The sequence below is a fragment of the Balaenoptera musculus genome, chromosome 3 (assembly GCF_009873245.2).
Source record: "Balaenoptera musculus isolate JJ_BM4_2016_0621 chromosome 3, mBalMus1.pri.v3, whole genome shotgun sequence".
Lineage (NCBI taxonomy): Eukaryota > Metazoa > Chordata > Mammalia > Artiodactyla > Balaenopteridae > Balaenoptera > Balaenoptera musculus.
Window position 1 is genome coordinate 7,537,474 of NC_045787.1, and position 26,908 is coordinate 7,564,381.

The 26,908-nt window shown below is 41.7% G+C and overlaps 1 protein-coding gene across 4 annotated transcripts in view; it reads right to left on the reverse strand.

Moving 5' to 3' along the window:
* SEMA5A (semaphorin 5A) overlaps positions 1-26,908 on the reverse strand; it is a 528,372-nt gene that overhangs the window by 141,861 nt on the left and 359,603 nt on the right. For all 4 annotated transcript variants that reach the window (XM_036846398.1, XM_036846396.1, XM_036846394.1 and 1 more), the window contains one exon: positions 21,670-21,874. In XM_036846398.1, the coding sequence (XP_036702293.1) occupies positions 21,670-21,874 (205 nt within the window). The remainder of the gene's footprint in view (positions 1-21,669; positions 21,875-26,908) is intronic.

The following is a 26,908-nucleotide window of genomic DNA, read 5'->3' on the forward strand; positions in this document are numbered from 1 at the left end:
AACCCCCCACCTGGCCACCTGGCGTCTCCCGCTGGTAATGGGCCCACAGGCCAATGACAGATGAGAGTGAATGCAGTTATTGTCAGCTTATATCAGAACCTTATGGACTGCCACAAAGTAAGCACAACCACTAAAGAAGATTCTTTCTGTTTTTGTTCATTTGCTTTGTAGAGTTTTCCTTTAATTAGAGGTTAAGCTTGTCCCTACTCTTTTGGAGTAGAGCTTCTGTATCACTTTTCTGAGAAAACCAATGACCCTGACTGCCCTCCCAAAACAGAACTGGTGAGGGCAACCTGACTTCATCATTCACAGCCTGGATAATCAACATATGAAAGCCAGTGCAAACAAGAAAAAAAAAAAAACAACACTGATGTATTTATACCAAAATTAAGCTAACAAGGAAAGAGAAGCATAGATGTAAACTTGACGTACAAATAGAAAACTACAGACCACTTTTATTTTCCTAATTCAGTCAATTTTTGGAATCCAAGATAAGCCCTTGGGGAAGAATGCGAGAGATCCCATTGGTATGGGCACTCTAATTGCAAATGATCTACCATCATTATGTTTTCTAAACTAAAATTTCAAACAGTCGTAGGACATTAGAATTGGAAGGGACCCACAACAATATTTTGAATTTTGCAGGTGAAGAAAGCAAAGCCCACAAAGGTTGAGTTCCAAAGATCAGACGATTGGGCCAAAATTAGGTCCTCTGCATATCAATCAAGTGCTGGTTTCTAAATTTTTGAAGGTATTTTTGTTTTGAAAATATGGAAAGTATAATATACAATCCTTATAATGGTGCATCAGTAATAGTATGGCTGGTAAGTTTCTTAAAAGATCAGGTGGTCTGATAAAACAGTGCATTAAGCAGTAGTGGTTATTCAAGACAAAGATTAAGCTATGATTTACGGACACGCTTATCTTATCACAGAATTCCCTACACACGTAACTAATATATAAGTGGTGCCAGGACAGATCTGACTTCTCTACCAGGCTAGGGACTCTCATTTCCTCAAGTTCAGGAAGCAAACATGAGAATAAATGGATGAAAAATGCCTAGAATATTCTATTTCAGTTATTTTTTTTCAAAAAAGAGGATTTAAGGTGACAAAAGATTGGTTTAAACAAAAAACTTTTACAATAAAAATGACTCTCTAACCACTAATTGCTTTATGTGATGTAATATAAACTCTAATGGATGTAATTCAGTTATTAGTGGTTGAAAATTCACTATATTTTTGACTTTGGGGGAAAATAGCTGGTCTTTCTCTAAATTTCAGCGATCAGTTTGCTAATTAACATGGATTCAATAGTTTAAGCAAGATTCTATTCTGCATCTTGATAGAGATGTTCAAATACAGCAATCTCTCATTTGGTATGAAATATACCTTATAATAAAATATGGATTATTATGGGCTGGATTGTACCCCATCAAAATTCTTATGTTTAAGTTTTAATACATAATACCTCAGAATGTGACTGTATTTGGAGATAGGGCCCTTAAAGAGGTAATTAAGGTAAAATGAAGTCATGTGGGCGGTTCCTAATCTAATGTGACTGGTGTCCTTATAAGAAGAGGAAATTAAGACGTAGACTTGTGCACCCAACATGTGAGCATACATCTGGAAGATGCCCGCCTGCAAGCCAAGGGGAGAGGTCTCAGAAGAAATAAACCCTGCCAACACCTTGATCTCGAACTTCTAGCCTCCAGAACTGTGTGCAATCAACTTCTGTTGTTTAACCCACCCAATCTGCAGTACTGTGTTTTCTTTGTTAAGGCAGCCTGAGCAGACTATTAGAGGGACTCCATGTCAAGAGTAAGAAGATTTTGTCACCCAGATAATCTGCTCAAAGCAATTTCAAAACTGGACTGCAAATTATTTTTCCACATTTCCCTAAGATATCATGACTCAAATTCTAACGCAAAGGCATTATAAACTATGTTAGACAATCTTCTTTTTACCTTGTATGATTGCAACATAAGATTCATCTTAGTAACAGCCTGGTATTATCAAATATTGTCATGTATTTCACTTAATCCCCTGTACGTATGATCCTGGGCTAGAAACGCAGCAGGAGATGATAACAGAACATGTAGTATTGTGGAAAACGGATGCATTTTGATAAATATTATAAAATAATTCAAATAGCAGAAGCCTTGCTCACAACCTTTATGCTAACAACCCTGGTGATCTTTGGGGGACAATTAGAACTAAATGAGTGGTCAGGAATGAGCTTTCCAGTATTTGAGGGAAAGCTCATTGATTATAATGAGTTTCTTTTTGGAGGATGTCTAGAATTTTAGTTTCACCGAAATTTCGAGGTTTCATGAAAATATATATACTTTTTTTTTGGAAAGAGGGAAGGCAGAAAGGAAGGAGGGAGTAGGAGAGGGAAGGAAAAGAAATATGATCAGCTCAATAAAACACTGCTATAAATAAAAATAATAATTTTTGATTTTTCGTACTTGAATACGATCAGACAGCCTTCTGCAATTCATTAAAGCTTCAACAATGAAACAATACTTAAAGAAAAAAGTCATCATGTCCTATGGTCCTATGTGTATAGCGGCATCAACTCTGATGAACTTGAGAACCCTGAACAACGAAAAAAGGCCGAGAAATCAATTCTTCTTGAGTATAGCAGCCCGAAGCACTTCCAAAACACAGAATAAATATATATTTCCTCTGAGGTGCAATAAAGCACTTAAGAGGGTGGAGCTGTAACATACCGGATACATAGAAAATTTTTGTTTTAAGAGAGGGAAAAAGTCACACCATGAAACAAAGAGAGGGCTAGTTCAGGGAAATGTGATATAAAAATGAAGGATTATTGCAAAGCCCTGGACGGTTAAATCTTTTATCTTGACTCCGTTCTCCTCTTACTACTTTTCTAAGTTCTGTTGTATTTTAAAGGGATGTTTATTATTCAACTTGCCATGTGCTGAATCCAGTACAGAAATTAAACCTGTGAACGGGACAGGCAATTCTGACCATGGTTGCCCGTGACAGGGCTGGAGATTCACTGCGGACACCAAGGCCACTAATCAGGGAAGCTGAATTACTTTATTTCCAATTGTGCATTTGACTCTATTTGATTCTCTGCTGTTGTATCCAAGAGACATTTTTCGTGTTTGTCTCATCGACCCAGAGTTACTGCAGCGTAAAAGGAAGCACGTTTTTTTGCATCTATTACTGTTCTGAGCATTATCAGTGAGGTAATGATGAAATGCCCTCTTCCACTCACTGGGCAGCATGTTGCCATAGCAACAGATCATTATATAAAGTTCATCAATTCAGCCAGTTGTGACTCCAAAGTAGCAGACAGCTAATATGTGTCAAAAGTTCTTTCTTTTAACCCATAATTGAGCAAATGAATTAAATTGGTCTTGGCACTGGGAGCTCAGTATCGCATTTATATAGTAAAAGGGAATTAAAAGAAGAAAACAAGCCTTCTTGGCTAGGGTACGCCTGAAAAGGAGATTTTAATTAACTCAGTTTATCAGATTCAACTAATGGCTTATTTTTTCTCAAAAAAGGATATGTCAGCCAGCTTAAACATCCTAGTCATAAATTATATGCAACATTCTGTTATCCCAAAGTATTATTTTTAAACCATATTCCTGCATCCTCACCCTCGGCATACAAATTCCAGGTAGTCAGGTGCTGGGGGACCTAGCCTGTCTTATTCACCGTGATCTCACGGGTGTCTGTGCCTGACACACAGTAGGTGCTCAAGCAGAGCACACGGTTCCGTGTGAGGACCTGGAGCCCGATGATCCAAGTTAGACTCCTGTCTCCAGGTCACTCGCATCTGTGTCTCCTTCACCCTGGGGCCCAGCTCACAGGCCAGGGGCCATGCGGTGAGCTTATCTATGCAGAAGGCCCGGACGGTGCCTGGCACGCAGGATGCGTTACGTGAGAATTCAGTATTACTATTTTATTGCTATGTTTAGCTTACAGATTATAATCCTTACCCAAGTTTTGTCTAAAATGAGCAAGCTCTCTGCCTCTGTCAGCACTGGCTGCACATAAGGCAGAGGGGTAGATGATTGCTCTACTGCCTTACTGAAAAACAAAATGAAACAAAACACTCCTTTAAGTACTCCAAATCATAAGCTGGTGCTTTTAGGAAATTTACCAGTGGAGTAAATTTTTTATTTACTGTGAATAAATAAATTTTCTATTTCTGTGAATAAAAACCATATTCCACTTAAAACAAGAGTGCCATTAATAGAGTCCGCTGGCTATCTTTTCTAAGCTCTCCTCTAACCCCACAGCTTAATTCTAACTCTCATCGTTCTGCTAAGGAGACCATTCAAGTTTCTAGAAGGTAATTACTTGCCTTAGATTTACTGTATCTAAATTACAAAACAATGACCCAGGTGGCAAAGTCGGCAGCCCTTCTCTGAGAGTCACCAGGCAGGAACACAGAGTCTAGATTAGCCTCTCACCCGCAGTGGTAAAATTTATACTGTGCCTGGTCCCATTAGGTGTGGACTGAGATGGCTGAGAAAAATCTATGCAAAGAACTTTTGTAATTTTGCAACATTAACTTGGAAGAAAAGAGAGAGCTGTCTACTCAATGGAATAAGAAAATTATTTTGTCATTTTCCTGAATCACTACATTACACTAATTATGAACTAGTGGCTGAGATTCCAAGCTATTTTTTTTTTAAACATCTTTATTGGAGTATAATTGCTTTACAATGGTGTGTTAGTTTCTGCTGTATAACAAAGTGAATCAGCTATATATACATATATCCCCATATCCCCTCCCTCTTGCGTCTCCCTCCCACCCTCCCTATCCCACCCCCTAGGTGGACACAAAGCACCAAGCTGATCTCCCTGTGCTATGCAGCTGCTTCCCACTAGCTATCATTTTACATTCGGTTGTGTATATATGTCAATGCTACTCTCTCACTTCGTCCCAGCTTACCCTCCTCCCTCCCCGTGTCCTCAAGTCCATTCTCTACGTCTGCGCCTTTATTCCTGTCCTGCCTCTAGGTTCATCAGAACCTGGTTTTTTTTTTTTTAGATTCCATATATATGTGTTAGCATATGGTATTTCCAAGCTATTTGGGAGCTAGACTTTCACATGCTTTCTTCAGGCATGATCTCATCCACTTCTATAGCTTCAAAGCCAATCTGAGGTCTCTGTTACTGATCCGAACCTTTCTCTTTGGCCTCAAAGAAGGAGTTCCAACCGACTATCCGACCTACCACAGGAAACTGGAACTCAGCATATCCCAAAACTGAGCTGTGTCTTCCCTTTGGCTCAAATCTGTTCATGCATCTGAAATCCCTTTCCATTTGTTAGGATAAAATTTTCAGTCTGACACATCCCACATGTTAGCTTCGTCTTCTGTCTCTCTATCCACAATGCCAGCCTTTCAGAACACTTCCGCCTTTCAGAACACTCCATGCCTTTCTATATCTGCAGGTTTTCCATATCCTGTGCCTTCTCCCAGGAAGGTATGTCCAAACCTTCTCCACCAGGCAACCATCTCCCTACCTTCCAAGGGTCAGTTCCCCCTCTCCTCTGTGGGGCGTTTCTGACCCTCTCAAGCCAGGTCATCGTTCCCAAGTCTCTGTGCCTCTGGGATCTAGAGGGAGAAATCCTTAACCAGTCTTTGAGGAGAGGATGGGGAAGGGAAAGTCTACACTTTTCAACTGGACCTTGAAAGATGAATGTGCATTCACCCGGCAGAGAAGGAAATGAGGGCAGGTCGGGGAGGGAGGGTGTCCTGACCAAAGTGGGGAAGACTGGGGACCGTGGCTCACAGACGTGTAGGATTAAATGTTCCTTAGAAGGGTGATGCATTGGGTTGGAGCCAAGGAATGAACACTGGGAAACAGGCCAGTTTACATGTGTTTGTGCAATGCCACAAACTGGATCAAGTGCAATGAAGCTCTGATCTCTACAAAACACTTTGGCGAGCAATTTGGAATAGTGTAGCAGAATTGAAGATTCCCGTACCCTGTGAATCAGCAACTTCAGCTTCCCAGCCCATGGGCCATGACTAGGTTACACATATACCACGATACAGACCTCCTCCACTCCTGAGGCAGTGTGGGCAGTTTTGCCCTGCTGGGTTGGTGCCCATGGTAGCGAGTAACCTTGATTTTTCCAATGTGCCATATACAGAACGTCATTTTCTATGGTTGTCATGATTGGGAAGCCCTGTCCTGGACACAGTTCTTCGTACAGGCTCCAGGGGATGTGCACAGGGATGCAGGGACAGATGTAGCAGCACCACTTATAACAGCAAAAGACCAGAGATCCCCCAAATGCCAATCAACAAGATTACCTTAAATTCAGGTAAATAATGAAAAACTGTATATAGTGGCAAAGATGAAGGGACTTCAGTTGTGTGCGTGAATATGGATGAATCGTTAATTTAAAAAATGTTGAACAAAATTTTAAAAAGAGAATCTTAAGAGAATATACATAGATCCATTTACCTAAAGTTCAAAAGCATATAAAATTAAGCTGTGCCATCTAGGGAATAAAATATGGTGACATTATAAAAGAAAGCAAGGAAATAATAAAAACAAAATTCAGGGTAGTGAATACTTTGGAAAGAGGGCATGGGTTTGGGGGTGTGGTGAAAAGGGGGGCCTTTAGAACACCTGTGCAGCTCTGCTGTGTGACTTGGCTGGTGGGTAAATTGGTGTGCCCATGTTATTACTCCTTATACATAAAATATATATCTAAAATAGTAGTCTAAAATTTCCCCCCAAAAAAACTTCTTAAAAATGGAAAACTACTATATAGAATGCAATTCTTGACCTTTGCAAACTTGGCTTTTTAGGTGGATGAACACACGTATCTTATACCATGTGCTATACACCCCCCTCAAGACACACACACACACACACACACACACACGCTTACACCATAGGAAGATAATTTAGATGCAAATATATTACGATAGAAGTGAGTATTAAAAACAAAAGGCATTATAAGTATGTAATAAGGTGCATACACTCTTATTCCGTAATATTCCTCTGGGATGGAGGCAGGTATTCTTTGGAGCGTGTCCTGAACAGAGCTTGAGATGGGAGCCGACACGCTTCCCCTTTATCTGCCCTCTGCACCTGGATACGGGGAGGGGTGTCAAGGAAGAAAGGCTCCAGATGAGATAAGGGTAGGATTTTCGTTGGTAGCCTATCGAGAAAGAGTGAAAAGATAAAGGGGCGGGAGAGAGAAGGCAGGGAGATGGCGGGAAACTGCCAATAAACCTTCCCGGTGACCATGGAACCTTCATGGCGTCTTCTAAACTCACACAATACTTGCTGTGTCTTGCTCTTTTTAAACACAATCTGGAGAAGGAGCCGACTTTGTGTCTGACAGCGTGAGAAACACAGTCTGCCTGAGATACACAGGACTTCGTGAGCATAAGCTCAAAATTAATAAACAGAAATTGTGGGGAGAGCTGAGGACTTCCAAGGCCACGAAATTGGGAGTCTGAAATAAGGAACCAAATATTCAAGGGGCAGGCAAGTCCCAGCTGGTCTCCACTGGGCAGGCATGATACATGCCATTAAATGTCCGTGTGGGGAACAGGCTTGCATTGTGACTCGTTTCCTGAGATGAAAAGCTGAGGTATTCAGCCACTAAACATGCCGCACGCTAACGATGCAGATTCCGGGGCCCTCGGCCTGCCGGCTTCAGCGCTGACTTCCCGATGTGGCTCCCGAAATTTCTGTGGGTGCCGATTTGTGACCCACATGGCAACCCAGTCCAGTTCTTACTCAGGCAGAAGACAAATTAGGAGTCCTAACAAAATTCCCCTAACTAGGATTCAAGTGGCTGAGGACCAGGCTGGTCCCAACACCAGTTGTACATCCTCCAACCATGAAGGCCAAGGTGAGGGTCCCAATCAGACACCAAGAGAGAGAGGACCAAGGGGGCAACAGGTCGGTGTCTGGAGATGACCAGAAGGAGTGGGTACCCACTACAGGGCACAAGAATGGCCCTCTGATTCCTGGGATAAGAACATATCAGAGAAGATGGGATACAACTCAGACACTGGAGAGTAGATTGGATCACAGGTCACAAGAGAAGATGTCAAAGGTCCAGTCACTAAAACTGGGTGAGGGGTTACAGCCCAGCCAGGGAAAGAAGACCTGGCACTGGGCTTGGGCCCTTGTGTTCCTGGCACACGTGGTGCTCAAGGCAGGAAGGCCCCAGAATCTGAGTAACCCAGAGGTACAGGTTAAGGAACCCCAGCTTTGAAAGTTAGAGGGTCCTGAAGACAAGCTGCAGGTGAATCATCACGGGTCAGCAATTCAATGAAGACCAGGACAACTGGCCCTTATCCAGTCCATGCAGAGAGAAATTAACGCTGCCCACAATATATATATATAAAAAAAGTCAACATTATGTAAGCAATACAATTTCTAATTTAAAAGAGAAAATTAAAATTTAACTCAAAGAGCAACAGTGCGTTGTGAAGACTGCCTTTTAAAGACCCAGTTTACCAAGGACAAGTCAAGGTCTCTGCCGATGGGGCTATCTTTCACTTTGAACCAGTGTTCTTTTGCTATGGTCAAGGTCAGACTTTTAAAATTAATTGATTGTATCAACGAGGACCTGCATTAAATGCCTACACTGATAATTAATCTTTGAGATCACTTTCAATACTACAGGTAAGGATTTCGTTTTTTATGAGATTTTGAATATTGAGACAATTATTGAAATTTTTATCATTAACACAGATACAAGAAAATTGAGGGCATAAAAACCTCATATCTGTTCTGGGGGTGTGAAAACCAACTTCTACTGGTCTTAACTCAGGATCATTGTAAGCAACTTATACTAATTATAGATAATTCTCAATATTTTAGCCTCACATGATAACAATGCTTAACACATATTTTCTAGTTAAAGAAAAAAATCACCTATCTTGAGCAAATTTTCTTTTCCTTTCTCTCCACTCAAGTTTAATGCCTCAAATAAAAAAAATTACATATTTAATCAGTTTCATTATACTCAGTTGGAGGGCAAGATTAGACTAAAAATAGATCACAAGAACTGCCCTCTGAACATTGTTTTAATCTCAAAATGCCTTAAAAATTTCAAACAGAGTTAAGCTTTTGTAGCCTTCAGAAAAAAAAAAAAGTGATGATAATCATTCATTTGGTCAAAAAAGTTAATTTGCATTAAATGCTCTTAAATGGTGAAAAAGCTCAGAGTTTTTTTTCTTCTTTCATATTTAGGCTTAGTTAACACAATGACAATGGAGCTGGATGAGTGCAAGGACGGCTGGATGGCCAGACGGACATCTACCCATTTATTCAGCATTGATTTAGCATTTACTATCAGCCAATGCACAGCGGGGGAAGGTACTTTTTCCCTTCATGTTCATTTTTCTTTGGTCTACAAGAGTAACTTCGTGCATAATTATAATTTCTGATATTCTTGACTTTAGGAGTTGGTTAGGTTTGGGCTGCCTTGATTCTTCATCCAAGGTCTCATTAGCAAAAGTCACATCCTCAGCTTCTCTAAGGAAATACTTACTTATCCAACAGGTAAGTCAGATAAGACCAAGTAGGAAGAGCATTTGCCCCTAGCGACATTGGCTTAAAAAATTATTCCATTCTTTACACTCTGAGAATTGTATGGTTCCTTGATAAGAACCTCTGCAGCATCTTTTTGGAAAGACAATTCTGTTTAAAGACCATAAAATACCCTACTTAAGAAACATCGATTTGGCCACTTCAATATTTCAAAGACGAAAGGGGGATGAAAATATTATAAACAAATAGTTGGACAGCTTTTTCATAGCACCGTGGGATTATCCAATTTTTTTGCAAGAAATAAATGAAAAGAAATTCTGATGTTGACATCTCTGCAAATGACAAATACGGCTTCCCACACCCACACAGGTTTGTTTGCAGACCTGCACTGTCAATAATCACACCACCATCAAGCTGTTTGCACCAATCCCAGTTTGCTGCAGGCATCCTGGCGGAAGGATGAATTCCTTCCACCTGGGTTAATTCACCACTTCCTTTAATGGGCTCCAGGTGGGAAGTATAATATTAACAGGTATACCTCGCCCCCTGTACCTTAGTGCTCTCTTACTCCTAGGTCTGTCAAATCTCTTCCTTTTGCACTAAGGGATTTCTCTACCCACATCTCCTCTGCAAAGAAATGATGGGGTGTTGTTTTCTTCCAGTCACTCTCCTGTGTAACGACTTCTGGAAGAAAGCCTGTATATAATGTCATTGCTAATGATATTTCATCTTTCGGTGGAGACTGCACTTATTCGTTCCTGGTCCTTCTGTGTGCACTGCTGTCTGCTTTGGAATTTAATTACCTGGAGGCCACGGCCTAAATCTGCTTAGTAATGCTTGGCCATCATTGTTAGGCAAGGGTTGTATATACAAGCCAGTAAGGAAGGCAGAAAGTGCTTAGACAAGGAACGAAAAAGGTAGACGGCCAAAGCCAAGGCGTAAACAATCCTAGAAGTAATTTGCTGCCGTGATCAGATGTGGGTCCACTTCGGCCCAAGCAAACCGACACCTTTGCAAAGCTTCCATTACCATGTCCTCCTGCGTGTTAGACGAAATCATTTTAGAATGATTTACTCTGAAGGCCATGTTCCTTTCAAAAAGCGAGAGGGGCCAGCACTCTGGCCGAGTGGAACCCGAGTTTTCCTAGCGCAAAGATTCCATTTGTTAACACATCATAAACAGAATCAAATTATTCCAGATTTTATGGTACTAAGAAGAATGTCGCTTTCTGATTTAACAGCTTAGAGAATGACAGCGGTGGGCCAGTTGACAGCAATTTCACAGATTACTTGAATGCTCACCAGCAGTGTGGAGGGGTGGGAGAGTCCTAAGAGTCTGTTCCTTGCATCCCCAAAGGAATCACAAAACTGCAGCCTGGTCCTGTGTGTTCACAGAGGTCCATGTCAACCTCAAGCGTCGGACAGGCTCTTCTTGTGGGAATCCTGAGAGTTCCCCAGTAGTCCTGGAATAACTGGGTGTCAGAGAGGCAGCAACCCCTGGGGGAGATAGGCGGTCGCCTCCCCGCCTGTAGGGTGATGTCAGAAGGATTCTCCTGGCAGGGTGTGTGTTTATCTCTATAGTCAGGAAAGGCCCATGCCTCAAGGTCACAGTACGAAGAAAGGAAGGAAGAGAGAGAGAAGGCAGACATGGTGATGGCCCTTACATTTTTAATGTTGTAAGATATTTCATTTGTTTATTTGTTTTTGGCTTGTGAGGGAATTATCTGTTAAATGCCATAGAATATATGGCATTTCCCCCCTGCCTTCCACTTCTACGTTATTGATTTTTTTTTTCCAGTGCAGACATTAGCTCATGGAGCGCCAGAGCCAATGAAAAATGACTTCATTCTGCCATGAGCACTTCAGCCGGGTCTAGATGACCAGGCGCAGAACAAATAATCGATGCAACTAGGCAGCTCAAACTAGAGCAAGAGATGTTTTTTTCCCTTTACATATGAACAGCCCTAGTAATTCAGTGTAGATGTTTGCCCCAAGGAGAAACATTTTATATTTAATTTAAAACTTTCACAATTGAAACTTATATTTAGGAGCTCTTTTATTTGTTTGTTTGGTGGGAGTGCGTAGCAGGTATGGGGTGGGTGTTTCAAGAGACTTCCTGTAGTAGCAAATTTCTAGAGTGGCTCCACAATTACATGTGTGTATATATATATATATGTACCCCTTCTTCCTGAGTGGCCCAACCTGTGATGATGGTATGTCACTCCTGTGATTAGGTGACATTATATGGCAACAGGGAAGGGATTCTGCAGGTGTCATTAAGATCCCAAATGAGTTGATTTTGAGTTACAGTGGGATTGCCCTTTGTGGGCCTGACTTGATCAGGTGAAAGCTCTTCAAAGAGGGGCAGGACCTTCCCTGAGAAGAAAGGCTCTTTGCAGCCTGGACAGAGAAGACTGGCTGGGAAGGAGCTTCAGGCAGCCTGTAGGACATGAGAGTGGCCTCTACCAAGAGCCAGCAAAATCCTGGGGCCCTCAGTCACACAGACACGAGGACATGAACTCTGCCAACAGCCTGAATGAGCTTGCCTGTGGATTCTTCACCAGTCCAGCCTTCAGATGAGACTGCAGCCCTGCCTAACATCTCGACTGCGGCCTGGTGAGACCCTGAGCAGATGACCCAGCTACGCCCAGGCTTCTGACCCCCAGAAGCTGCCAGATAATACACGTAAGTTGTGTTAAACTGCTAAGATTACATATATATATTTAGATAAAATCCCTTTTAACAAGTTTTGTATGAAGAGGTAAGTAGTTAACAAGTGTTGGTAATAATTGTACAATGTATTTAATGTGTTTTGTCCCAGACGATGAAATGAATGAGGATGAAGCAGCAATTTAATTGGGAGATTTATTACCTATGGAAATGTTGGTTTTTAAGACCAACTAGAAAAGTTCTTTTATAATAACACTTGCAGGTTCATCATCAAATTGGCAGACAAGTGAGTCTTCTCATAACTGAATTTCCAGGATAAAAGTATCCACAAAAACATATCCTAAGTTATGTATTCCAATAAATGGTGATCTACATTAGACTCGCCTTACCACGGCATGGCTTGTGGGATCTTAGTTCCCTGCCCGACCAGGGATCGAACCCAGACCCCTTGCAGTGGAAGCTTGGAGTCCTAAAAACTGGACCCCCTGGGAAATTCCTCACAGTAAGTGGTCTGAATATTTCTCTGCAGAAGTGGAGATCTATAATTCACAAAACAAGAAAACCTGGGATATTGGGTGGATGTTGCCAAAACCTGTTTGGAGTTATGACATCATTTCACACAGAAACAATGATATACTAACTAGAATTTTGTAGAAACAGGAGGACAGCAGGCCTGGGAACATGACGCAGGACCTGCCATGACATCTAAAGGGGTTATATCAAAAATGCACATTGGGCAGGATTTATATGAAAAGATGAGGTGAAGAGAGAGAGTTTGTATTTCTTTCGTCCACAGACTGCAACGCTTTACTACCTGGGGCAACTGTCAGTCAATCCTGATCATGTGAAACATGAAAGAGAGAATGAAAGATTTACACGGGTCTAAAACAAAGAAAGGCAGGAGAGAGAAAGCAGATGGAGAAGAAAACAGCAAAATTGTCTCCTCTCTAAAGGCAGAAGTGGATTGCATCAATTTAGAGTAAATTGGGACATTTACTAATTAGCGTACAACTTCAGATTATTTTGTGGTTGGGGAACTAGGCGTAAAGTACTAAAATTATTCAGAAAACATGTTTAAAACCAAAACACATTAAAAAGCAAAAATTAAGGTTCCTATATTTAGTAAAACAAAACAATTAATTGTTGTTATACCATTTTAAGTGGTTTGGTATATATTAAATTGTATTCAACAGAGTTTTCATTTTAATTGGGCCTGACATAAAGTAATACTAAAATACTGATTTTGTTTTTTTTGTGTGTGTTTTTTTATGGATAATGAATGGATTGTTACTGTATTTATAAATATGCATAAATACAAAGTCATATCCTCAATTTATTATAATATTAGGTGAAGTGTAAAATCTATCCCATGTTTTCTAATATTGACTTAAGATCCTGGAGAATTTATGAATAGATAATGCTGCTTAATACACTCATAGAGTTTATCAGATCCTAATATAAAATACTAATTTTGTTTGTTAAGTTTAGGACATCGAGAAGTGTCAGGGGAGGAGGAGAAAGCCAGGCTAACGTTTTAAATTGGCTGCAAGATCAGGTGCAAAGTGAAAAAGTATACCCAGGTGGATTGGTGTCCTGGGGCAGCTGTAATAGAATACCACGTTCTAAATGACTTAAAGCAATAGAAATTTATCATCTCACTGTTCTGGAGGCTAAAAGTCTGAAATCAAGGTGTTGGCAGGGCCATGCTCCCTGGAGACGCTGAGTAAAATCCTTCTTTGTATCTTCCCAGCTTCTGGTGGTGAATGCCCATCAGTAGGGGTCCCTGGCTTTCAGCCACATCCAATCTCTGCCTGTGTTGTCACATGTCACTCTCCTGTGCGTGTCTTTCTCCTCTTCTTATGAGAACACCAGTCATATTGGATTAAGGGTCCACCTTACTCCAGTGTGACTTAATCTTATCTAACTACATCTGCAAAGACCCTATTGCCGAATAAGGTCACATTCTGCGCTATTGGTGGGTTAGGACTGCAACATACCCTCCGTGGGAACACAGTGTAACCATAACACCAGGTAATTGGAATTTTCCTACATTGCTGTTATTCACTACAATTACTTTATCATTAAACTCAAAATTCATTAAGTTTTATCAAATAAGCACTAGAACGACATAACGCTCCCTTTCAGCCTAGGGAACGCCTTACATAAATGGGCACATATAGAGCAAATCCAGATTAGGTTTGGGTTTCCAATTTCCAGTGAAAAGGACAAAATTTGGAGTGATTGTAAAAAATCTTTCCCCTATAGGATTTTCACAAATTTTTTTTTATACTTTTTCTGGCTGCACTGCATGGCATGTGGGAACTTACTTCCCCGACCAGGGACTGAACCCGCGCCTCTTGCATTGGAAGCACAGAGTCTTAACCACTGGACCACTAGGGAAGTTCCAGATTTTCACAAATTAATGCTTGCTTGTGACACTTAGGTAGTTACAAATTGCTTATAAATATTAAGGGAGATAATAGTAACGGCAACAGTAAATGTATTACTTAATTTTTGGTGCCTAAAAAGATTTCCCTAGGGTCCTTAAGTCTTATGTACTTTAGTTCAAGGCGATACTGAGGTCTGTCCCTCACTCATTATTATTATTATTATTATATTTGGATTAAAGCCTTAATATGGTCTATAGAGCATATATCATTTATCCCTGCCTTTGTTTGTAACCGGACAACTCTACATGGTTGGGTGAACTCTTCCTTAGTGTGACTGCCTAGAAAGCAGAGTATGAAGCAAGGATTAGGAGCTGATGCATCATTAGGGGTACAACCCCAGGGCTGTGTGAGTGAGGGAAGAGATGGAGCGGGAAGAGGGGAGTAATGCCGCGTGAAGGGTCACCATGGGCCACTCCTGTATGCTGAGCCACAAAGAGATATCTGCTTGGCTACGTGAAGAACCCATTGAGTTCCTGAATAGCCCATTGGAAGGAAAAAAGAGAAAGGAATTTATTAGGTCGTTCCTTCCCATATCCTGCCTCTTGTTGGTTGAGATTAGCCTCATGGGAGTTAATCCCCCTGCACTTCCGCGGTGTATCACCCAGATCCTTTAGCATCTGCTTGAGAAGCCATATCCCAGGCCAGTGGTGTGATGTCTCATCCATGTCCAGAACTGGCACGAGGGCCTGGCCACCAGCTGGTCAGCACCAGTGGGAAGAACCTCATGGTCCTGCCCAGGCATTTATCAGCCCAGGTGGCAGCTGAGATGGAGCAAATGGTTGAGGGTCCAGGAGAAAGGAAGGCCAAGGAAATCTGAGGAGGGGCTTAAGACATGTCCAGTTCATGGACCTTCTCTGAGTGTTCTGTACACACGACGCTTCACCAGCTCTCAGAGCCCTTCATGTTCTATACGACACTTTAATTTTTCTTTCATCTGAAATTAAAATGAATCCTCAGCTTACCACCCACCCTTTTTCCATGACTTCTTTCCTGATATTTCCGTTCTGATATTCTTCTTTAACTAGAAATCAAGGTTTTCTGTTTTGATAGATGCTATACCCCTAAATTCTCCATGTACCTTTATTTTTGAAGGAAAGATTAGCCTAGAATGAAACTCTTGAGTCACATTCAATTGTCCTCCAATTTTTACATATATTGCTTTACTTGAAATCTGGTCTTGAGTGTTCCATTATTTTGTTTTATTTTGTTTTCCTTTCTTTCTCAAAGCTTCTCCATCATTTGTTTGGCTGAATCTAGCCAGTAATTAGCCTTGTTTTGTGCTTGTAAAAGACACTCCTGGTATTTATTCTATTGCTTGAGATTTTCATTTTGTGGCATGTCTGCCTGTTTTCTTTATTTCTGGTTGAATATAATACTCTTGATTCATATTTTCTTTTTTTTTTTTTCAGAATATTTTAGACCACATTTCACAGATTTATGCAGTCAGAGAGTGTTCTGGAGCCACTTAACTTTTTTTTTCCATTTGTAGGTATTTTTTTCTCCTGAGTACCTGAATAATTCTTTCTTTACTTTTGCAATTTAAAGACTTAACCTGACTACATTCAGTGTTCTTTTATTCTGAGTCAATATTGCTCAAATATGGTGTGCTTTGAAATGTACAGCCTCAATTCTTCCTTTATTTCAGAGAAATCATTCCTGGTATTTTTGCCTGTCCCTGCCTAGACCACCAAGTTCTATTACATATGATTTCTGACTTTTTTTTTTAGCCTGATATATTTTAATCATTCTGTATCAGCTTGCTGCATCCTAAAATATTTTCTTTCAAATCAAGTCACATCTGTTTTGCTAACTAGTTAGCAAATCATACCAGCTACTACAGAGATGAAATGTAAACATGTCTGCTCCGCTTATGTTGGATAACAGATTTTATATCTGCATCACAAACAATTAGAAATCAATCACAATAATGTCAGGGCCCAAGCACAGAGAGAGGCAAGGTACATTTATTATAGAGAAGTGATTCTAAGTTAAAAAAAAAAAAAAAGATAGAAACAAAACAAAACTGTAATTTCCTCTAGAACAGCAGTACTTAAATATGGAGCAGAAATGCCCAGCATTGAGTTGATCTGGGATCCTGTTAGAAACACCCCACTCTCTGTGCTGAATCAGAATCTCATGGGGTTGGGCTCAGGAACCCGCATTTCTCATGCCCTCGAGGTGAGTCTTAGCCATGCCCTCGTTGAACAGACACTGGTCTAAAATAGCACTCCAGAAATAAGAAGGGTTTGAGTTAAGGGAATAAACAGTTATGGGAAAAAAAAAAAAATGGTTAGCAGAGGTGGCAGAGGGTTCAAAACTATAGAACGTGATACCTGAACAAAAACAACAAAGCATATGGGAGAAGGAGCAGATTGGTAGACATATTGGAATTGAGATCAAGTGAAAATAAAGTAACATATTTCACCCTAGAGAGGACAGTAGAAACTCTGAAACTCAATGGTATTTCCAGGGAGATACCATAGAATTAGAACAACCATAGCTAAGGGCAGAGCAACAGCCATAGGTGAGGGGCAGAGAGAACACATGGAGCTGGCAAAGGAATATCGCAGAGGGAGAAGTGCCAGAAGAGACAGGGTTCCGCAAATCAAGATTCCCAGAATACGCCGATGGTCAACATGATGCTAATTTTATCTTTGTAGAGAGGAACTGAGCAGCTGTTTGGATATAAGACACAGTCACTTATAGATCTCCAGTCCTAAATATCCTAAAGGAGTTACCATTGCCATTTTGCGTCCTGCTCTGAGAAGACCTTCAAAGGAATAACTTACAAAGTATCAGCACAGTCATGGCCCAGATAATGTGCCTAACCGCGGCCGGATTTCCAACAGGAGAGAGATGGGAGTAGCATGAAAACAGACCCAGAAGGGGTCCGGGAAAGGCTGTTTGACTCTGGGGGGTGGTCCCTGAGTCAAACAGCCTTCCCTGGTGGCCAGCAGGGAAATGCCATTCAAGCTGCAAGAAGCAAAGTGAACTGCACAATGAACAGAGGTTTTTTCACTTCAATTTTTAGATAATACTGACAAATAAAATTAACCAGCTTTCAAATGGCCATGGATAGGTGTTCTCCAATTCGTGCTTATTCAAGTAAACTCTAGGTGAGAGAAAATAAGTTATTACAAAACCTGATTCCCAAACCCAAGGTATCAAACTGATTTTATTAGCAAGTGAGGAAGTATTCCATCTTCACATTCACTGCTTGTGAATGTTACCCTCATGCCCTGTCGGCTGAGTACTTGTTAATTCCTGAATAAGGTACAGCATGTGGACTCAGTTTATTCTCAAATGTATCCAAGGTTTGACTTGATGTAAACTACTTGGGCAAGGTATAAATAAAAGGCCACATAAACATCAGCCTTCTGAATTTTAAAGGTCAAATTCTGTAATCTTTGTCATCCCTACTTGTTAGGAGTTGTTCAGCTCTTAGCAGGTTTAGTTAAAACAGACTGGCGTTTTTGGATATTCTTTCTAATATTCCATTTTTACATTTCAATGCCTTGGAAATAAAGAAGAAAGCTATCTGCTGGATCATTAAAAATGATATCCTTTAAAGATAAATTTTATTCTGAATTAAAACTTGTAAAAGAAGAGCTCACCTTCAAAATGTATTCATCAGTGCTATAAGAGATAAACGAAAAGATCCAGAACTTGGTTGAGACATGAAATTTGTACTTTAAGAGGTCCTAAAGTTAGAATCATCAAGCTAGTCTAAACAAACTTCAATACCATCTATGTATCCAGATGCTAGGAGAACTCTGCATGTCTGCCCTGAGTCCCTTCATGTGGTTGGGAGCAGGGCTCTCTTTGGGACCCCATGTATCCATGGTTATTTCCCTGCTGGAAGGGGCCTTCACTCACTGCAAAACCCCTTCCCCTTGAGTTTAATAAACAACCTGACTACTGAGTCATGGAAACTGCAGAAGAGTTCTATGTATGGCATCGTTCCCCATAATCCCATCCTGTGATTGCTGTTAGTAACATCTTTCTATGCCATGACTGATTTTACAAACAGGCAGTAGATTAAAACAAAAGCAACAAATCAGGTCTGCAGAACAAAAAAGTGAATCTCTGTAGGACATATTTGCTGAGTGGCTTGTGGTCTATCATTATCAGAATGAGAACTGCAAACCTGGAGCCAGGATCAGACAGCCTGGGGTAACCATAGCTACTTCAGGCTGAGCTAATCCCCTAGCTTTAGCGTGGGAGGGGATGGGAACCGGCGGGGGAGGGGAAGAGCAGCAGCCCAATCATGAGATCATTCAAAACAGACTTGAGCAAGCAAGTTTCTAGAAGGCTGTACTGTCTAAAAAGCCACAGATGTTGACTATAATTTAATCTCAGATTGGTAATTTATCTATGTTGTTCTGTTGGAATTTGATTTAGATTCTGTTCAAACATGTTGTTTGTGATAAAAATCCTCAAATATTTTATCCCAGCGGCCATGTTTTAAGTTGATAGAACAAGTTGCTCATTGCTATGGACTGAATGTGAGTGTCATCCCAAAATTCACACTGAAGCCCTAATCTTCAAAGCAATGATATTTGGAGGTGGGGCCTTTAGGAGGTAATTAGGTCATGAGGGTGGAGCCCCATGATGGGATTAGTGCCCTTATAAGAAGAGACAGGAGAGAGATGATCTCTCTCTGCACCAAGTGAGAACACAGCAAGAAGATGGCCATCTACAAACCAATAAGCACAATGGAAACAAACATGACCTTCCCATGGCCTTGGTTGTGGACTAGGTCAGGTTTCTCAAGTTGAGGCCATAGGCTGCTCTGTGCTGACCTACCCAGGCCTGCTCAGGACCAGACCATCTCCCTTCACCATCTCTCCTCTAAGTCCTGATGAGGAACTCAACAGCCTCCTAGATTTCCAAGAGGACTCTATTCTCTGTGGCATCAACCAGAACATTTATGGGAAAAAATAAAATAGGAAAATTTTGGAAAGGTCCATTTCATTCATTCCTCAAGCTACCACATCCTATGGGGGAATTAAGATGAAAATAGCAGAAAAAGGGTCATGGTTCCTTCTTAGACTCTGGTGAGCAAGATAGACACTGTGATGGTAATTCCTTATCTGCTCTTAAAACAGACTTGAGGTCCCATCCCCTCAGGCTACCACATCAATCTTCTACAGGCCTTCACTGAATAGCTTCCGGAAGCCTTGCTCATGGTAGCTGTTTCCCCCTAATCTCCTCCATGCTCCCTCCCCGTCCCCCACTCCTCCCTCAGACTGACCTTTAGAGGCACCAGTGGCCTCCTTTGGTGTTGCAATGGTCACATCTCTGTCCTTAGCTGAGCTGACCACACAGCAGCACCAGCCACAGCTGACCACTGCTGCATCTGGCTCTTTGGCTGTGTCCCTCCTTGTGCAAAGCCAGCTCTTCCTCCTTGGTCAGCTCTGAGCTTAAACTCATTGGCCAAGCACAGGAGCCTTCCTAGCTCTCCTACCACATCACTTTAGTCACACCCACTGCATAAGCTTGGCATCACTTCTCATGATTTCCTTAGTGGTTGGTTCGTTATGTGCTGTCCCCATAGGAATATAGAGCAAGACGCTGCCGGTCTGCTCACCATCTCACTCATCAATGCTCAGATGAACCGTGAAATAGTAAAAGCTCAGTAAATCTTAGCAACTTTGTAAATAAAATTAACCAACTGATGGATATAAGATATTATTCACAACAACAGTGGAACCTGTGTTCTATGAAAAAGTGCCAACTATACAAAACACTGGACAGAGGATGTAGGGATGGGGTGGACTTCATAAAGTGAGATTTTTTATACGGGAGGACCTGAAGCAAGAAAGAGCTGGGCAAGTTTGTAAAACTAAGACCCAGCCATGAGGCCGGCCTCGGGCACCCGGCGCTGTTCACGTAATGAACAGAGATGGAACCTGCCTTCAACAGGTGAGTTACTGTGGAAACTGAAGAGGTCTAGTTGTCACTGATAATTTGATAAGCATTGTTGCCTGTGTTTTCTGTAAAATATTTTCTTATTTATGCCCCCAAACATATTCTTCAGAATGCTTCTACCTACAATCCTACAACAGGAATATATTGCTGTGAGCACTGTTTGTAAACCAATTGGAAATCATATGACAATCTCAGGATAATATTTCACCGGACAATGTCCTCTAACAAATTTCACTGTCTTAAATTATCTGAATTAAAATGGTCTTGCCAAGAAAAGATGTAATTTATGAGTAGTTGAGAAATACTAGTTAAGAAATCAGTATTTACAATAGCCAAGACATGGAAACATCCTGTCCATCAACAGATGAATGGATAAAGATATGATTATATATATATACAATGGAATATTACCCAACCATAAAAAAGAGTGCAATAATGCCATTTGCAGCAACATGGATGGACCTAGAGATTATCATACTAAGCAGAGTAAGTCAGAAAGAGAAAGACAAATACCATATATCACTTATATGTGCAATCTAAAACACAACACAAATGAACATATCTATGAAACAGCAACCAACTCACAGACATAGAGAACAGACTTGTGGTTGCCAAGGGGGAGCGGGGGGGTGAAGGAGGGAAGGATTAGGAGTTTGGGATTAGCAGATGCAAACTAGTATACATATTATGGATAAACGACAAGGTCTTACTGTATAGCACCAGGAGCTATATTCAATATCCTGTGATAAACCATAATGGAGAAGAACACAAAGAAGAATACACACACACATATATAACTGAATCACTTTGCTGCACAGCAGAAATTAACACAACATTGTAAATCAACTATACTTCAATGAAACTGAAAGAAAGAAATCAGGCATTGCTTTTCCAATAAAAATTATAACTAACACTGAAAAAAGATGATGAGATTATTTTCGGAGGATGACGAAGATAAGGAAGCATCCTGGGCTTTGCTGCTTGGAGGAAAGAAGACAGGCCCAAAGCTTGACATTGAGATCTCATGTTTAGAATTTAAAACACAAAATCAGGAGATGACACAAAGCTCCTCAGAGGAGGGCGAGCTCCTACCTGTGGCCAAATAAATGATGTGGATGAGCGTGTCCCTGCCCTGCACCAGGTCGACGGCCACGTGGGAAAAGCGGCTGTTGTCCTCCATGAAGGAGGGCACTGCAGTCACTGGTTGCACCACCTCATGCATCAGGATGAACTTCTGAGCGTCCTGCAGGTTCCTTTCCGTCAGGTTCACATACAGGCCCTGGTCCACGGTGCCACACTGCAGAAGAAGACATGCCGTTACTGGCACCAGCCACCCCAGCTGAAGGGCGACTGGGAATCTGAACCCCTGAGTGGGCCAATGTGCTCCCTTCTCCATTTCCGCCAAAGTCCCCTTCCTTGGTATTCCTCCCATTTTAGGTTTGAGCTTGTTATATTTGGGGAGTCTCTCCACTCCCATCATAAATGAACAATGAGAACAAATGAACTTATCTACGAAACAGAAGCAGACTCACAGACTTAGAGAACCAACTTATGGTTACCGGGGGGAAATGGTGGGGGAAAGGGATAGTTAGGGAGTTTGTGACTGACATGTACACACTGCTATATTTAAGATGGATAACTAACAAGGACCTACTGGATAGCACAGGGAACTCTGCTCAGTGTTGTATAACAACCTAAATGGGAAAAGAATTTGAAAAAGAATAGATACGTGCATGTGTTTAACTGAATCACTTTGTTGTACACCTGAAACTATCACAACACTGTTAGCCAACTACACTCCAATATAAAATAAAAAGTTAAAAAAAATAAATGAATGATCAGAAGCTTGAAAAAAATGGATTAGAAGTCGTTGCTAACTTCAATTCTAACAGCATATACAGAAAATCTCATCACCTGTGGAGTCCCTTGGGAGCTGTCTGACCAAGCGCACACTATTCAATCTGTCAGATAAATCAGGTTCCCAGATGGAAAACACAGCAATCAAATGCATCACGTAGATTTGCTAGTTTTCCTTGGAATGGCGGGTTTATAAGAAAGATATGGATTCCACGGAGACAGAATTAGGTCATTTTAATCTGTAAACTATGTGATATTGTTCTACTGTCTTTTACATGGGCTACAAGACACTGTGCTGGCCTTATTGCTTTGTGCTCATATTCTGAGCTAGAAAAAGCAAAAAATTCACAGAGTCGAGCATCGAGAAAATACATGGGGCAGGGGAGCAAAACTTTCCACCCCAAAATGTCTCTCTGGCATGTGGATTATTTCGAGCTGAAAACAACGAAGGCCCAATAGACTCAGGAAGAAACTTTGACCTTCCCCCTAAATGCCTAAAAAATTTAGATGGAGAGCCTGTTCCTGGAACAGAGCTATCTCCAGAGATATCAGCAAAGAATATGGGCTAAGCGTGGTGGGAGAAACTCAGCAGGGCCTAGAGATCAGAGCCCCCTCTGGGTCCCATTGTCTCTGTAGGCCTAGCAAACACTTATTTACAAAGCATTTGCTTTTCTATCTCCAGGTCAATTGCTCTCCTCCCCTTTGAAGTCTCAAACCACTACCCTCAACATGCTCCTTCATCTTTAGCTAAAGATGGTATTTAAGATGAGGGTTTCGGCCACTTGGGTGAGTTATTCAGTTTTCCTGGGTCCCTCCCATGTATATGTGTTACTAAACTTTTGTTGGATTTTCTCCTGTTAATCTGTCTCATGTCAATTTAATTCTTAGACTGGTCAGAAGAACCTAGAAGGGCAGAGGAAACTTTCTTTCTCCCCAACAGTGATGAATTTTCAAGAGGAGAGGGGAGTAAGATATAGGAAGTGAAGAAGGAAGGGAGATGGGCAGAGAGAAGAGTGTAAAGGAAGAAATCAGAAGGAAATAGGAAGGAAGGAAGAAGATTCTCAGGTAGAAGAAATACCACGAAGAGGAATCTGTGATACACAGGGAAAAAAAAATTAGGCCTGAAAATTGCTGAGAATTAAATTCAGAGCCGTGCTGCGAAAAGGCTGGCAGGTGTTATGTAGGATGGTCCTGGGCAAGGATGAGGTTGAAAGAGGGGTAGAAGAGCAAGCAAAGCTTTCTTGGGGCAGAACATAGAATCAGAAAATTATCACCAAGCTTTCTCATTTCTTTCATGAACTTTAAATTGTGGTACCCATAAAGGCTGATCCTCGGCAGAACTTCATAGAAGTAGGTTTGATGGAAATGAATTTCCCTGTTCATACCATCTGAAGCTACCTTTATAACATGTCATTTCTAATACTTGGTTTTATAATAGGTTAGAGGTGCAAAAGTATAAGATGGAAATGGCTTTTTAAGAATAGACGGTATTTTTGTAGCACTTGATAAAATATCCTACATGCCATAAAATGATAGGCTGATTTAGAATTAAAGTATCTTGGAGCAAAATGGATTCCAAGACTGGTCCAATGCTTAGTTTAATGTCACACCCTTGCAGGGGGCCCCAGGTACCAGGTGGTGGGATGGTCAGGTGAAGGTGAAGGGCACAGCTCCGTGGTCTCAGGTGAGGCCCTGCCTCTCGGCCTCTGCCTCTTTACCTATAAGGTGGCTAGAAAAACACTTCCTCTGCTCCCTTCACAGGGCTGCTGTGAGGCCAACTGAGACTATCACTGGAGAGCATTTGTAAATTAATTGAAAGTGCCTGTAAGGGCCAAGGAACAAGGCCGTGTGCCTGGCACAGAGAAGCCATTCAAACAATGGTAAATGGTCAATGCGTCCGTCTAGTAGCAGGGCAGCAATTCTATGGGCCATTGAGCTGCAGGGGCCAGAGGGAATGAATGAATAAATAAAGGGAGGAAGGAATCAGTGGGTGAATACATAGCAGTTGTATTGGGGCAGGGGGGCGTGCCAGGAGATTTTTACATAATTAACGTGTTTAACAGTAACACTTGGAGGACAGAGACATTGCCTGTTGACAAATGTGTTACTAAATGCTCTGAAGTCTATCCAGGTGAGTTCTAGTTCTGAGAGTGACAGTGTTTGGAGGTTTTCTATTCCTGAAATCAGCAGCAATACTTAAGTCACAGATAGCAACGAGCAATCTGCCTGCTGGGTGAAGTTTTGCATGCAGGTTTTGTTTTCTATGCACCGTGTAAAAAATTGGCATCAGAAAAATCAGGAGACATAATATAAAACTGAGGACCTCTGGCTGCTCTTGAAGAATCTGGGTACCTAAGTGATGCAGAGGCCTGGGTGGTCTGGGGCTTCAGAGCAGGAACCCCGACAGCTCCTTGTCGTTTTCACGATGCTTTATCTGACTTAAATCAGCAACCTGAATTGTCACTGTGATATTGTGATTTACAATAAGAAATATATATTTGGTCTTTGTCCCTGTTCTGTCACAGAGCTCCTAAAACCCTTGAAATTTCCTAAGTGATGAGAGCAATACAGGTGTCTTCTGTTATGTTAATGAGGTGACTTTTGGACCTCACCTAATGATGGGGGCTAGTCCTCAGGGGACCCAACCATGTGATTAGAGGGTTGGAACTTTCAGTCCCACCACCCTGACCTCCAGGAAGGAGAAAGGTGCTGGAGGTTGGATCCATCACCAATGACCAAATGATTTAATCAATCACGCCTATAGGGAAGCCTCCATAAAACCCCAAAGGATGGAGCTCTCAGAGCTTCCAGGTTGGTGAACAAGTGGAGGTTCAGGGAGTGTACCCACCTCAGAAAGAGCTCCACGCCCTTTCCCCATACCTTTCCCTACTTGCCCTGTGAATCTCTTCCACCTGGCTCTTTCCGAGTTGTGTCCTTTATAATAAACCAATGATCTAGTAAGTAAAATGCTTGAGTTCTGTGAGTCTCTCTAGCCAATTAACGAACCTAACGAACCTTGGAATGTCCCACCTGTAGCCTACAGGTCAGAAGCATGGGTAACTACCTGGACTTCAGAATGGTGTCTGAAGTGGGGCTCAAGGGCAGGGTCTTGCAGGACTGAGCCTTCCACCTGTCAGATCTGATGCTATCTCTGGGTGAACAGTGTCGGAATTGAGTTGACTTGTTGGACACCCAGCTGGTGTTGGAGAATTGCTTGGTGGTGTGGGAAAAAACCCCACAGGTTGGAACCGACTGACAAAATCTTTAGCCAAGAACTGGTTTTAAACTCTACTCTATACTCTACAATGTCCTGGTTTCTTTTGCCAGTCTATAATGAATATCTCACCCAAGGATTCTTTTTCAAACATTTTGAAAGCTATTTAAATTTATAGCATATATTTATTGGATCATAAGGAACCCACTTAGCTCTCTAATGGGCTGCAAATTTTCCCACTGTGCCTTATACACCGGGCTCCCGCAGTGTCTGTGTGACACCCCGGCTACTCTGTGCAAGAGGAAAACAATAAAAATAGTAAAAACACAGCCATCGCCCTCCTGTGGCTTACCATCCATAATGGTTGTCTTGCTAACACCTCTGAAAGTAATAAGATCAATACTTGTACAAATTCTTCATACAATAATACTTGCATTCTTGTTTATTTTCTTCAAGGATGACAGATCCATCTTCGTCCTAGCTTGCCAACCGTTGGTGGGCAAGTCCACGATCACCTAGCCTCATGCTGAGAGGGCCTGATTTTGGTGGTACCTTTCCTCCCGTCTTGCTGCAAACATGTATCCTGTACCAAAGGGTGATGGCTTGGCCAAGTTCCTTCATCTGGTCCTCCAGCAGTGGCCTCCTCGTCTGCCTGACCACTTTTGAGGGTCTGTTTTCCATTTTGGCTCCATCACTTTTTTTTGTTTTTTTTTAATAAATTTATTTATTTATTTATTTATTTATTTATGGCTGAGTTGGGTCTTCGTTTCTGTTCAAGGGCTTTCTCTAGTTGCGGCGAGCGGGGGCCACTCTTCACCGCGGTGCGCGGGCCTCTCACTATCGCGGCCTCTCTTGTTGCGGAGCACAAGCTCCAGACGTGCAGGCTCAGTAGTTGTGGCTCACGGGCCTAGTTGCTCCGCGGCATGTGGGATCTTCCCAGACCAGGGCTCGAACCCGTGTCCTCTGCACTGGCAGGCAGATTCTCAACCCCTGCGCCACCAGGCAAGCCCGGCTCCATCACTTTGGATTGGTGGCAATCAAAACCACCAGAGTCTGTCCCACTGCAGGTGTGCCACTGGATCTGAATAATGTTTTCTGGAAGTGACTGGTGCTTTTCCTAGTGAGGGCTCAGAGCCTGGGTGACTTTGGGGACTGCAGCCTCTAACAGGGCAGTCTTTCAGAGCACCACCTACCGTGGTTTCTAGATTGCAACTGATAAAAATAATACTTTGTTTTGTTTTGTTATTGTTTTCAATTGAG